Source organism: Vipera berus (assembly GCF_964194415.1).
Source record: "Vipera berus genome assembly, chromosome: 9".
Classification (NCBI taxonomy): Eukaryota; Metazoa; Chordata; class Lepidosauria; order Squamata; family Viperidae; genus Vipera; species Vipera berus.
The window spans coordinates 1,253,998-1,266,367 of NC_138212.1; the positions used below are offsets into that span (position 1 = coordinate 1,253,998).

The 12,370-nt window shown below is 48.6% G+C and overlaps 1 protein-coding gene across 1 annotated transcript; it reads right to left on the reverse strand.

The window, feature by feature from the left end:
• Nucleotides 1-91: 91 nt before the first annotated feature.
• On the reverse strand, nucleotides 92-11,920 carry LOC308671774 (synaptosomal-associated protein 25-like). The gene is made up of 8 exons (XM_081334209.1): nucleotides 11,887-11,920; nucleotides 5,912-6,053; nucleotides 3,981-4,022; nucleotides 3,784-3,832; nucleotides 2,669-2,786; nucleotides 2,058-2,186; nucleotides 1,642-1,786; nucleotides 92-1,185 (listed from the first exon to the last, which is right to left on the reverse strand). The coding sequence occupies exons 2-8, from the start codon at nucleotides 5,984-5,986 to the stop codon at nucleotides 1,117-1,119; spliced, it is 627 nt and encodes a 208-aa protein (XP_081190335.1). The 5' UTR covers nucleotides 5,987-6,053; nucleotides 11,887-11,920; the 3' UTR covers nucleotides 92-1,116.
• Between the last annotated feature and the right edge of the window lie 450 nt (nucleotides 11,921-12,370).

Here is a 12,370-nt window from a genome sequence, read left to right on the forward strand (position 1 = left end):
TGCAAGACCAAAACCTGCCAGGAAACGGGGTTTTGTTTTCAAAGTGTACACGATCCCTAGAGCGACACGAATAAAGAAAGACAACAAAGACCATGTTTTGCCTGGACTTTAAAATCCATCACTCACATCGTAAGTCAGAAACAGAATTTTTAAAAAATAGGCAAACGAAACAGGCACAGTGTTGAAATCCACAGTGACAAGTAAGCCAAGCCACATTTTTGGGGGTGGTGCGTGGACTGGACGTGGGGAGGGACTGCCTTCTTGGGGGGCCTGGGTCCTGCTCTGCATCCAGCCAGCGCTCCCACTGGGCCATGCCAGCCTTGACCGGTCCAGTGCCTGGCCAAGTGGGCAGTCTGCTACTCCGCCGTTGTCTTGGACAGAACCTGGAAGACTTGACTTGGGAAAGGCTGGATGGAACCTAAATATATATTAAAACACTGGACTGTTGGTTTTTCTGAATGGACCCACTTCTAGCCACATCATCGTGTTGATACCCCAGAGGAGTTCAGCCCTGCCTCTTTCAGCATTCACCCCATCCCTGTTTGGATGACCTCAAGTGTCCCACCAGGGCTCTTGGCTTCCCCAAGCTCTGTAGCCTTCAGCTACGGAAACATTCGTGGCTGCACTAAGCCAAATTGGGTGGGCGTTTATTTTCCCATCGGGCTGAAAATTAGCCGTTCCCGGCTTTTTCCCACGGGGAATCCTGGAAGCAGCCTAGTCAGTTTCTCGGGTTTCCTGTCCTCTTCAAGAGAAGCAGTTTCTCCAGCAAGGGGGCTGCTTATCGGCCATCCTAGCCATTAATGAGGGGGCAGGCTGGGTGGCACCCGGACAGCTCAGCGGGTTCTTTGTACCAAGGGAAACACACACACGCACACACACACGCAGATGCACGTCCCCAGGGCCAAAGCTTGGGTTAGGCCCCCTGCCTTGCCATTTGCATGGGCATCACTTTAGCAATCTCAAAGCATGCATGTTGGTTCAGAAAATGGATGAGATTCACGCAGGAAACTTGGTTTAAATCGCTTGGATCGGAAGGTGTCCACTTTGGAGCCGAGGGCAGAAGAAGTCGGTAACCGGTTGCATTTGGTGAAAGGGGGGGGAGGGGCCGAAGTGGCTTCAGGCTTTCTTCAGCATCTTCGTGGTCTGGTTGTTGGCTTCGTTGATGCTGATCACATTGGCAACGGCCTGCGGGGGGGGGGGGGCGGGGTAGAGAGAAGAAAAGAAAGAAGCACTGAGCAGGGGGTTGGATTGGAAGACCTTAAGGATCCCTTCCAACTCTGTTAATTCTGTATTCTAAATGGTTGCCAACTTAACTCTGGGGGTAGCTGGAGGGAGCCTTTACTTTTTAAATAAGGAGTCTTCAAACTTGGCCCTTTTATGACTTGTGGACTTCAACTCCCAGAATTCCTGGCTGAGGAATTCTGGGAGTTGAAGTCCACAAGTCATAAAAGGGCCAAGTTTGAAGACCTGTTTTAAATAATAAAGCAATAGCGCCCTCTGCTGCTGAAGCAAGAAATAGCCACAGCAACATACAGATCGTCCATCACTTACAATCCCAATTGAGATCAACATTTTGTCAAGTGAGTTTTGCTCCATTTTACGACCTTTCTTGCTGCTGTTGTTAAGCGAAGCATCGCTCACCTTCTCTTTGATATTCTCCACCTGCTTGCTCTGGACATCAATCTCGTTGCTCATGTCCACTGCCATGCTGCGCAGGTTACTCAGCATGCTGTCCACCTGGGTCAGATTCTGCTCTATCTCATCCTCCACGTCGTCCTTCATTATCCTGGGCAAGAACACACGTGCAGAGAGCGCTGTGGGGCTCAAGCATGCCCATGCGTAAACACTGGGACTCCCAAATTTAGGATTTGCAGTTTACAAGCTCTCTCGTGTTAGCAGGGCCTGAGCCCTGCGTTCGAGATTCCAGTCGTCTTCTCCCCCTCCCCCCTCCCCCCTAGCACTGATGTGTTCCCTAGTTGGGTCGTGAAATGTCTGCAAGAAAACCAGCAAGCTCAGAGGGCACCGCCACAGTTCCCCCATTTCCTCCTTTGCCCTACCGCTGGATGAAGGGCCCGCTCATCGTCATCTGCGTCCCGGCAGTCATCATGATGGGCTGTTGTGAGACTACATCCTGGGTGTTGCCAGAGGCTGCCTTACTAGCCTCCATGGCCTTCAGGTTCTTTAACCTGGAATGAAAAATGAAAAACGTCCTTGCTTGCACCCTCTCTGAGGCTCCCTGCTGGAAGAGATGGGGGTCCAGGAGGGTCAAAGAAGTCAAGAGGGCAGCCGCCACCATGCACTTCAAAGCTTGCCCCTTTCTCAGGCTGCCCTCTTGACTTCTTTGACCTTCCCTTCCTGCCCTGTAGACACTTCTCTGGAAGAAAACCTGCCAGGGTCCCTTCTTTGGAGGATGAGAGAGCACAGAATAAATCCGTGAAGGAAAGGCCATCAAGGAATCACAAGGAGGAGGAGGAGGAAAGCCTCCTTATACAAGAGCAGTTTATCTGCAAACACCCGACTTGAGACATACAGACCCGAAGCACCCTGGTTCAATCCAGGACTGACTGACTGTTGTGTACACAGGCACACACGATCACCATGGCTCACAACATGCTTAAACCACGAATCCTGGCTTCCCACAAGGAGTTATACCCAGCCGAGAACTTACTTGGCGCAGGGGCAGACGAAAAGGCCGCAGCACTTGGCCATGTCGCTCAGGTTCTTTTCCGCTTCCTTCATGTCTTGGATAATCTGGTCTAAACCGTCCTCAATGCGGTCCAGCTGCTCTGAGCAGGAGGAGGGGGGAGAGAAGACCGTGAACACGGGGCCCTCCCAAGGCCATCCATAGGGGAGCGGCGGTTGTGTATAAGAGGCTAAAATCATGCACATTTTAGGATCCCTTTTTGCCATGGTTGTTAAGTGAATTGCAATTGTTCAGTGAATCATGCTCAGTTTGAGTGCCAGAGCCTGCAAGCCAGCAATTTCTCACTTGCATTGCACCTGTCACCCCAGAATTTCAGTTGCTAAGCAAGGCCGTCGTTCAGTGAGTCATGCCCAATTTTACAACCTTTTTGCCCCGTTTGTTAAGCTGTTCAGTGAATCATGCAGTCATTAAGTGAATCCAGCTTCCCCCATTGACTTTGATGGTCGGAAACTGGCCAGGAAGGTTGCACTTGGCGCTCACAGGTCCCTGGACACTGCAGCCACCATAAATACATGCCAGTTCCCGGCGTCCAAATTTAGATCAGGTAACCGTGGGGAATTGTGATGGTCGTAAGTGCGAGGACTGGTCATAAGTCACTTTTTTCAGTGCCATTGTACTGTTGGAACTTTAAGCGGCCATTAAACAGATGATCGTTAAGTCTACCTCATTAACTGATCATGATAGGCCTGAATTTATCTTGCTTTTTTTCTGTGATTTCTTTGCCCCAGCCAGAACTGTACAATTGGGGTGATGTATAAAAATTTGGAAAGAAACACAGATAAACAATGAACGGGTTCAAATTTTACGCTGTCATAATGTGGTTTGATTTAGCATGGGGGTATAATCGTGGTTTATAATGGGGGTCTCCAATCTTGGCAACTTTTAAGACTTATGGACTTCAACTCCCAGAATTCCTCAGCCAGCTATGAATTCTGGGAGTTGAAGTCCACAAGTCTTAAAGTCACCAAGGTTGGAGAACAGTGGTATAAGATTCCCATAAACCATGATTAAAGAAATGCAGTTTAGGATGTGGGGATAATGCAGCAGTTTTCCCACTGTGAGAAATCCTCAGAATTTACCCCCTTGGTCGTCCAGCATAACCAAAGTTCGAATCCCAGCATCTTTGCTCTGTGGGAAAATCAGAAATAAATAGGAATGAACAATGGCTTGGCTAGAATTTTTTTAAAAAAATGAATGTCTCATTTTTCCCCCCCAAGTGTTCCCTGTTAGCTAGTCATAAAAATGCTATTCACCCCTCCCTCGCTTCGCCTCTTACCTCATCCACCAGCTGCAGCATTCGCCTGGTACTTTCCAGAGACTGCAAAAAGAAAAAAGAAAGAAAGAAAAGAAGAATGCAATATTATGAGAGAAAAGCAGTCGCTGTCCTTCAGTATTGTCTGTTTCAGAAGACTGGACTAGGAAAAAAAAATCTGTGTTTTTTAAAGTAAGAATCCTGGAAACTCCATTGCAGACATTCCAAAATTTCAGATTTAAAAAACAGCTGGTTTTTTTTTAAAGAGTCAGCTTCTACTGCCTACTCTGCATATTTTTCTCATTAATTGGAAGTGAAAAAGATGATGCTTAATCAGCTCTAAAGCACTCGAGGGGTTGTCAGCACCCACAAACTGATTGTAAAAGGAAAAATCCGGCCAATATTTGAGCTCGGCATATACAATACAGGTTTGTCCCCAAATTACAACAGTTCATTTATTGACCGTTCAAGCTTACAATGGCACGGAGGACCATTTTCCACACTTAAGCCTGTTGCAGCATCCTTGTGGTCACGTGATCGGAATTGGGATGCTTGGCAACCGCTTCATGTTTATGACGGTCGCCTGATCCCCTTTTGCTACCTTCAGACACGCAAAATCAATGGGGGAAGCCGGATTCACTTAACAACCGTGTCACTAACTTAACTGCAGGGATTCACTTAACAACTCCGGCAATAAAAGTCATAAAATGGGGGAAAACTCACTTAACAACTGTCTCACTTAGCAACATAAATCTGTACCGTTCAGAGTCTAGAAACGGAGAGTTCCTTGAATTGTCATTATTTTAATTTCTGTCTAGCCCTTAACAAAATATTCTGGAAATCAGTCCTTGCTTGTGGTTTTCCCTCTCTTAAGGTTAAGAGAAAGGGCTCCTGAACCTTTAATTAGAAGCTTTTTTTTTGCTATTGTTATTTGTTCCACACAGCAGCAACATGACTGGTAAACTGTTGATTAAGCTACAGTTTAATTGCCCTGCAATGGGATGGCTTTAATTACAATTTTCTTACTTTTCTTTCCTTTTAATAAAAACAACAACCCAGCACTGTTCTACTAATAGGAAAATAAGAAAATGCAAGCATTTGGGCAATTAAAGATCAATTAAGAAGCAATTATCCAGTTATCCACTGGTGTATCTCCGACTGGTGAAATAGGAAGTCTTTCAAGGCACCAGTAGCTGCTTATTTCAAAGGGGGAAAATATTAATTAAAGCTGCTGGAGTCCTGACAAATCTCCTAATCCAAAGCGAACAATTTGATCCTGCAATTTTATTTCATTTGAGGGGGCAGGGAGGAACCAAAACTGCGGATGGGATCAGAGAAAGGGGGATGCAGCCAAAATGCACAGAAATATACAGGAAGTCCTTGACTTGCAACAACAACTTAAATCTCTGTTGTTAAATAAGACAGTTGCTGTGAGTTTTGTCCCATTATACGACCTTTCTTGCCACAGTCGTTAAGTGAATCACTGCAGTTGTAGACACACGGTTGTAAAGTGAATCCGGCTTCCTCCCCCTTGACTTTGCTTGTCAGAAGGTCTCAAAAGAGAATCATGTGATCCCCGTCATAAATATGAGTCAGTTGCCAAGCATCCGAATTTTGATCATGTGACCACAGGGATGCCGAAAGGGTCGTAAACGTGTAAAATGGTCATAAGTCACATTTTTCAATGCCTTGTAACTTTGGTCACTAAACATATAGATGTAAGTCGAGGACTACCTGTAAGAAGTTGGAAATTTTGCTCCCTGTTTGCAAAAAGGAATAAATTTCATAAATAAATAAATGTCCGTCAAGAATGTGAATGTGAGGCTGAGCCGAGGGGAGGCGCCCTGCCCTCCGGGGTGCCCCATTGGCGCCCTGCCCCATTTCTGGTGGGGGCAAGGCCATCCTGATAAGAGGAAGGGCCTTGTAGTTTCCGTCTGCCTTGGCAAACCCCGCACCTCGTTGTTGATGTGGTGGATCCGTTGCTCCAGGCCTTCTGACTCGGGTCCTGCCACGCTGCCGTGGGCTGCCATGCTGGGATCCCCCTGGAGAGCACAGAGGGAGAGGGAAGGTACCCTCGACGGGAAGGGCCAGCTTCTCCTGCAAAAGAAAATGGGGGGGTACCAAGGGGAGAAATAGCCCGTCCATCAAATGATCTCCCCCTATCTTTCCCCAATCTTGGCCACTTTAGGTGGGTGGACTTCAACTCCCAGAATTCCCCAGAGCGCACAGGGAATTCAAATATGACCTCATAGCCATGAGGGCTAGAAACTTGCTTTTAAAAAAAAACCCAAATCCCACGTTTTTGTACCAAGCGCTAGAAAGTGCTTATTGTTTCCTTATTTATTACATTTATAGACCTGCCTATTTCCTGGATGGGACTCTGGGATCCCACCCCACCCCCCAAAAAACCTCAAAGCGAATCATCAAAGCGATTCAAAACAAAATAATCAAAGTACCATGAACCCTATCATAAAACCAACAAAAATGCAGAATTGCGACATGGGTGCCACTGAATTTATACCTGTGCATGGACGGACGGACGGACGCACACGCACACACAGCCCCATTCCCTTTCAGTGCCTGGCCCCACCCCAAGGAAAAGGAACCCAACCAGGGCGGGCCTGAGCCCCCCCCAACCTCCCTCGCGATCCTATTCTCCCACACCGGATCCCAAGCGTGTAATTACCGCGTGGGAAAAGCGCAGCTGTCGCGACTTGGGAGCCAGAAACAGCCGCGCCCCCGCCCGTTTCCCCCCCAGCTCATGTCTTCCCCACTCTCTGCTGCCTTTCCCCCCCCCCGGAGCATCCTCGGCACCTCTTTGCAGAACAGGTGTTGCCTTTGTGAGCGGATCTTGCGCCAAGCGGAGCGCGGCGAAGAGGCGGAGGAAGGGGAGGCACTGAGCCGACCCCCCCTCCCGGCAGCCAAAGATAGCACTTGGGGGCGAGGAAAGGAGGGTCCTCCGGATAAAAAGAGCCCGGGGATGCCTCGGGAGAACAAAACCCGGTGTTGCTGTCACCTTGCACAATGCACAAGAGGCGGGCGCCGCGTTGCAAAACAAAGTGCCCTTGTTAACTTCGGTATTTATAGCTGCAAACTTGGGAAGCTGCGGGTGCGATTCCCAGAGAAGACAATGCTTGGCTCCGGGCTGTGGGAAGAGAGTGATGGGGGTGGGCTCTCTCCCCCATCTGCTACCTTCCATAAGCAATTTTGTGGGTGCGTCACCCCCCTTTTGACAGTTCTTCCCCCTCTCGAAGCGAGCTTGGCTCAGATCGGTTTGCAAACAAAACAAACTCCTGGCTGGCTGCTCCAAGGAGCATTGGGGGTGCAGCAAAGGGGGTCTACTCAGGAATAAAAGGAGGGGCTTTCTCGGGGGTGGGGGGTGGGAGCAGGTTCCCCCAGAGTCTTCCAGACCCAGTTTCATTTCTCCAACTGCTGGATGCGGCTGATGTCCTGCTTTCCAATCAATTGGCCACCTCTTTCCTAAATCTCTGGAAGCCTCCATTTTATTGAAAAAAGAAACCCCCAAATTTAATCAGGGCTTGCTTCCAAAAGTTGTGGCTGCTCCACCACAGAGGTGCTTAAGAAGAGATCGGACAACCGGCCGTTTGTCTGAAATAGTACAGGGTCTCCTGCTGGAGCAAGGGGGTTGGACTAGAAGACCTCCAAGGTCCCTTCCCACTCTAATTCTGCTAAAAAACCAAAAGACAGGAGAAAGAAGGGCTGCAAAGTTGGGACTTTTCCCATTTTGGCGGCTTCACCCCCTTCAGAGTCTCAGGAGCCTCTGGCAACAAAGCAGGGTGAGGAAAAATGTCCCTCCAGCTGCAAAGCGGTTCCAGAAACCATCTCTGCTTTTCCTGAATCTTGTGTCCAAAGGAGGGTAATCTGAGCCTGGAGGAGAAGCTCAGGATTGGTCGGTCTGGTGGTCCTCACCGGAGTCATCTCCAACATCCAAGCTCAACAGCGTCAATGTTCCTCCTCTCCTGTTCCTTCAAAATCCAGCTTTTCTATCCATGGAGGGCCACAGCGAATGCCCCCCCCCCTTACATTGTGAACTTTGTAGGTACAGGCAGTCCTCAACTCATAGCCACAGCCCCACATCTCTGTTGCTAAGTGAGACACTTGTTAACTCTCTTTTGCCCCATTTTATGACCTTTCCTGCCACAGCTGTTAAGTGAATCCCTGCAGTTATTAAGTTAGCAACATGGTCGTTAAGCGAGTCTGGCTCCACCCATTGACTTTGCTTGTCAGAAGGTCGCCAAAGGGGATCACGTGACCCTTCAACCGTCATAAATAGAAGCCAGTTGTCAAGTGCCCAAATTCTGATCACGTGACCGCGGGGATGCTGTGACCGTTGTGTGAAAAACGGTCATAGGTCACATTTTTGTGCCGTTGTAACTTTGAATGGTCACTAAATGAACTGTTGTAAGTTGAGGACCGCCTGTATACAGACACATCGTAACCTTTGAGTATCTCTTCCCAGGCCGTCATGGCTGCTGCACCAAGGCCTAGACTACGCTGGGCTTGACTGCTGCTGCTTTACCCTTGACGGCTATCCTAAAAAGCAGAAGCTTCCAGATCTCCATAGTTAATTCCAAGCCTGTTTGTTCTACCCTAGAAGGACCTGAAAGAAACACACACAGCTAGTCCTTGATTTATAACACATTCATTTAGTGACCGTCCTACATCTGAGAAAAGGGACTTAGGATCAGTCCTCTCACTTACGACCATCGCAGTATCCCCAGAGTCACCCGATCAAAATTGGGGCACTCGGCAAACTGCCACGTATTTATGACAGTTGCGGCATCCCAGGGTCACGTGATCTCCGTTTGTGACCTGCCCAGCAGAGGCTGTGAGAGAAGCAGGATTTGCTTAACGACCACGGGACTCACTTAAAAACCCCAGAGAATTTGCTTCATGGCTGTGACCACAAAGGTCGTAAAATCAGACATGACTGCCCAGCAATGGAAATTGCAGCCTTAATTCTGGCCATAGAAGCAGCAGAGGAATCGGGCATTGTAGGTGACGTTGCCTTTCGAGCAACTTTTGCCCTGCTCAAAATTTTCCCCTCTGCTGCTCAGAGCCGACCTGTGTTCCTCTACTTTGCCACCTGAAGGGACTTTTTAAAAAACAGGAAATTTCCAATGTCTCCAAATGGCCTTTCAAGATGCCAACTGACAAAAGCCCCCCCCCCAGCCCCATTACCATACATCAGGGGTCCTCAAACTTGGCCACCTTAAGACTTGTGGACTTTAACTCCCAGAATTCCCCAGACGGCTGGCTGGGGAATTCTGGGAGTTAAAGTCCACAAGTCTTAAAGTGGCCAAGTTTGAGGACCCCTGCCGTACATCCTGCTCTTCGCTTTCCATTTGGATTACGTTGAGCCCCCCCCCCCATCCACGAAGAAACACAAAAGGAAATTGATCAAAAGCAGCGATCTCGTCCCCATTTTCCATTGATCGAGGCAACGCGAGGTTTGGGAAGATTTTTTTCCTAGATGCGCTTAGATTAAAACTGGATAAGAAAAGAGCTGCCTCTTCAGAGGGAAAATGCCTTTTCAGACTCGGCGGGGACGGCTGCGGTGTTTTGGCCATTATTTCAAGCAAAAAAGAGATGGCTGTTTCACACGCACCCAGGACATCAGTTAAGCTTGCGTGCCGCCCTGAGTCTTCGGAGAAGGGCGGGATATAAATGGAATTAAAATAAAATAAAATAAAATAAATAATTGAGCTGTTGAGAGTGACTCAGTCCGAGGAATATTTTGGCCTGCTGTAAAATGGATAAAGGACGACTCCTTGTTTGAAGTTAGGGGTGGGATGGAGAGGGAAGAAGACGGTCCTTTTAATACCATTACAGCAAAGTTTCCTTTCTTTCTTTGTTCACTTCAGGAACCCACACAGGATTGCCATAGCTTCCCAAGAGTCCCTCACAAAGCTGTTTCATCACGTAACCCACAACAACCATGTCAGGTAGGCTGAACTGAGAATGATTGGCTTAAAATCGCCTAATGAGTTTCCATAGCTGAGGGTAGACTTGAAGTTGGGTCTGCTCAGATTGGTCCAACTTCTGCACCACAACACCACTGCGGTTGCCAAACATCTCAACATGCTGTCTCCGCATCACCCCTCTCTCTCTCTCTCTCACGTCCCTCATCTGTCCGTCTGTGTCTGTCTGTCCATCCGTCCATCCATCCAATTTCTGTCTATCTGTCTCTCTGTCTCTACCTATTTGTATCGATCTATCATCTCTCCTATTTCTGTCTATTTCTGTCTATTTCACTGTCTCTATTTGTATCTATCTCATCTATCCTATTTCTGTCTGTCATCTATCATTTATCTATCATCTATCATCTATCTATCTATCTATCTATCTATCTATCTATCTATCTATCTATCTATCTATCAAATGTATATGCTGCTCATCTCACACTGCAAAATGACCTCTGGGCAGTTTTGATTCACTCCTTTGCAGCTTAATAATGTCCTTTTAAAGTCCTCTGCCTGCAGGACAAGGATCATGGCAGACCCAAACCATCCCTGCAGCTTGGCTCCCCAACATGGGACAAACGGCATTATTTCCTTCCAACTCATTGGAGCTTGTTCCATTCTATTTCGGGTGGCAAAGAGTTGGCTTTGGGGGCTCTTTTTTGCCTCAGATCACATTGGAGCAGAGCGCGTTCCCTGTCTAATTATACCCCAATTGATGAAAATGTATGCATGAATCGAGAAGGGTCCACAGTATAATGCGAACATGCTAACTTTGTCTCCGACACCCTCTGCTTGAGAGGCCTCTTTGCAAAGATCAGCGGGAGCATCTTGAAATGAGAAAGCATAAGAGGGAAAGTGCCAGTGTTTGCAAAAGAGCAGGCTGATATGCTACAGGTCAGCCTCTCAAACGAAACCTATCCTCTGCAGCTGGAATCTCCAAGTCTGGAACAGAAAAGGGAAAATTGCAAGAAAAATGGGGAGCAGCTGAAAGCTGGAAGTTGAAAGACAAATCAGAGGATGAACTGAATCCTTAAATACAAATTCTTCCTCAGGAGACACGGTGGAGAAAAGGTTGAGTCCTGTTTAGCCAACTTATCCAGCTGTGGGGCTGGATAGACCAGAGGTGTCCCCATTACTCACATCTGGAAAACCTAGAAAAAGCAACTGCGTAGAAATACCCTACAGAGAGACATTGATCAGAGTCCGTTCAACCTCCAGAGTAGATCCTCTGGGGGGGAAAATTGGCAAGCTTTCTGCAGAAAGTTCCTGGGCTACACCTTGCAAATATGTAGAAAAAAAACCTCTGGGCTCATATTTTGGGGTCTCCACAAGGCTGGAGAGGAGGGGTAACGTGAGGCATGGGGAGGGCGCCAGGTTGAAGAAGGCAGCTCTGTCCAGGGTGTCTGGTTGGTTGCTTCTCCAAACAAGCTGCACACACGCACAAAGACACACGGACACACACGCACTTCCCTGGCTCCTGAAAGCGGTCGTGCCAGGCGGCCACACAGCTCAAAGACTTGCAAAGGACAGTCACCCTTCCGAGGCACCAATCAGTTTGGATTTTGTTTTTTCCTGGCAAATTCACTTTTTAAACCACACGCCTGCAAGCCCTTTGCCAGTTCGCCAAGCAGTCCTTAGTAAACAACAGGTCGCTGAGAAGTCGGAGGACCCATTTCGCTGCCTCTGACGCATCAGAGAAAGAGGTTTGTAAGTGATCTAGGATCACGCAGCCCCCCCCCCGGAGTTTGTCCCCAGGGGAAAACCAGGACTGGCTGCAGGTCACCAGGATCAGCTTCGCATCAAGTTCGGCATCCAGGAAGATTTGCAAGGATGCTTGTGGAAAAGGTTGACTTTCTTAAGGGTCTCTCCATCCATTGGGGTCTCCTTCTGCAGCCCACCGCCCCAATATGTGCCCCTCTCACCCCATCGCCCCCATCCCCACGTACCTCTTCCTGCTTTGCTGCTTTTCTTCTGCTCTCTGCTCAGCCTGAGCTTCATCCAGCAAGGAGCCACGCCTTCCCATGCAAGATCAAGGAAGCCTGGCTCCCGCCTCTGGAGGGAGGCCATTGGGCAGGGACCCTGAAAGGCAGGCAGCGGAATCTCCCCATTGGCTGCCTGGTTGGGGGGAAAAGGGTGGGGCAAGACTGGAGTTGGTACCCTCTCTTTCCCTCCCTCCAGGGGATGCTGTTGCCAAGGGCAACCTGATGAGAGGCCGGGAGGATGGAGATGGCAACTTGGTGCCGTCACCTGCACAACTCTGTGGCTGACACAATGAACTTTAAGCCCCCAGGGACCCCTCCTCCAGCATGAGGCATGGAGAGCCAGAGGGGCAGTGGGTCAGGTTGGACACGGCAGGCCTGTGAACTATGGCCTGGCTTCACCTCTTACAGCTGAGCCAAGATTTGGATACATCCTGGGCTTTTTGGCACA

Bases quoted from the DNA above. Each gene is read 5' to 3' on its own strand.
- LOC308671774 (XM_081334209.1), bottom strand. From the start codon at position 5,986: ATGGCAGCCCACGGCAGCGTGGCAGGACCCGAGTCAGAAGGCCTGGAG. The intron at 1,787-2,057 runs GTAGGGCAAAGG...GTTCTTGCCCAG, and splicing joins AGCGGGCCCTTCATCCAGCG to GATAATGAAGGACGACGTGG. The intron at 1,186-1,641 runs GTGAGCGATGCT...CCCCCCCCGCAG, and splicing joins TGGAGAATATCAAAGAGAAG to GCCGTTGCCAATGTGATCAG.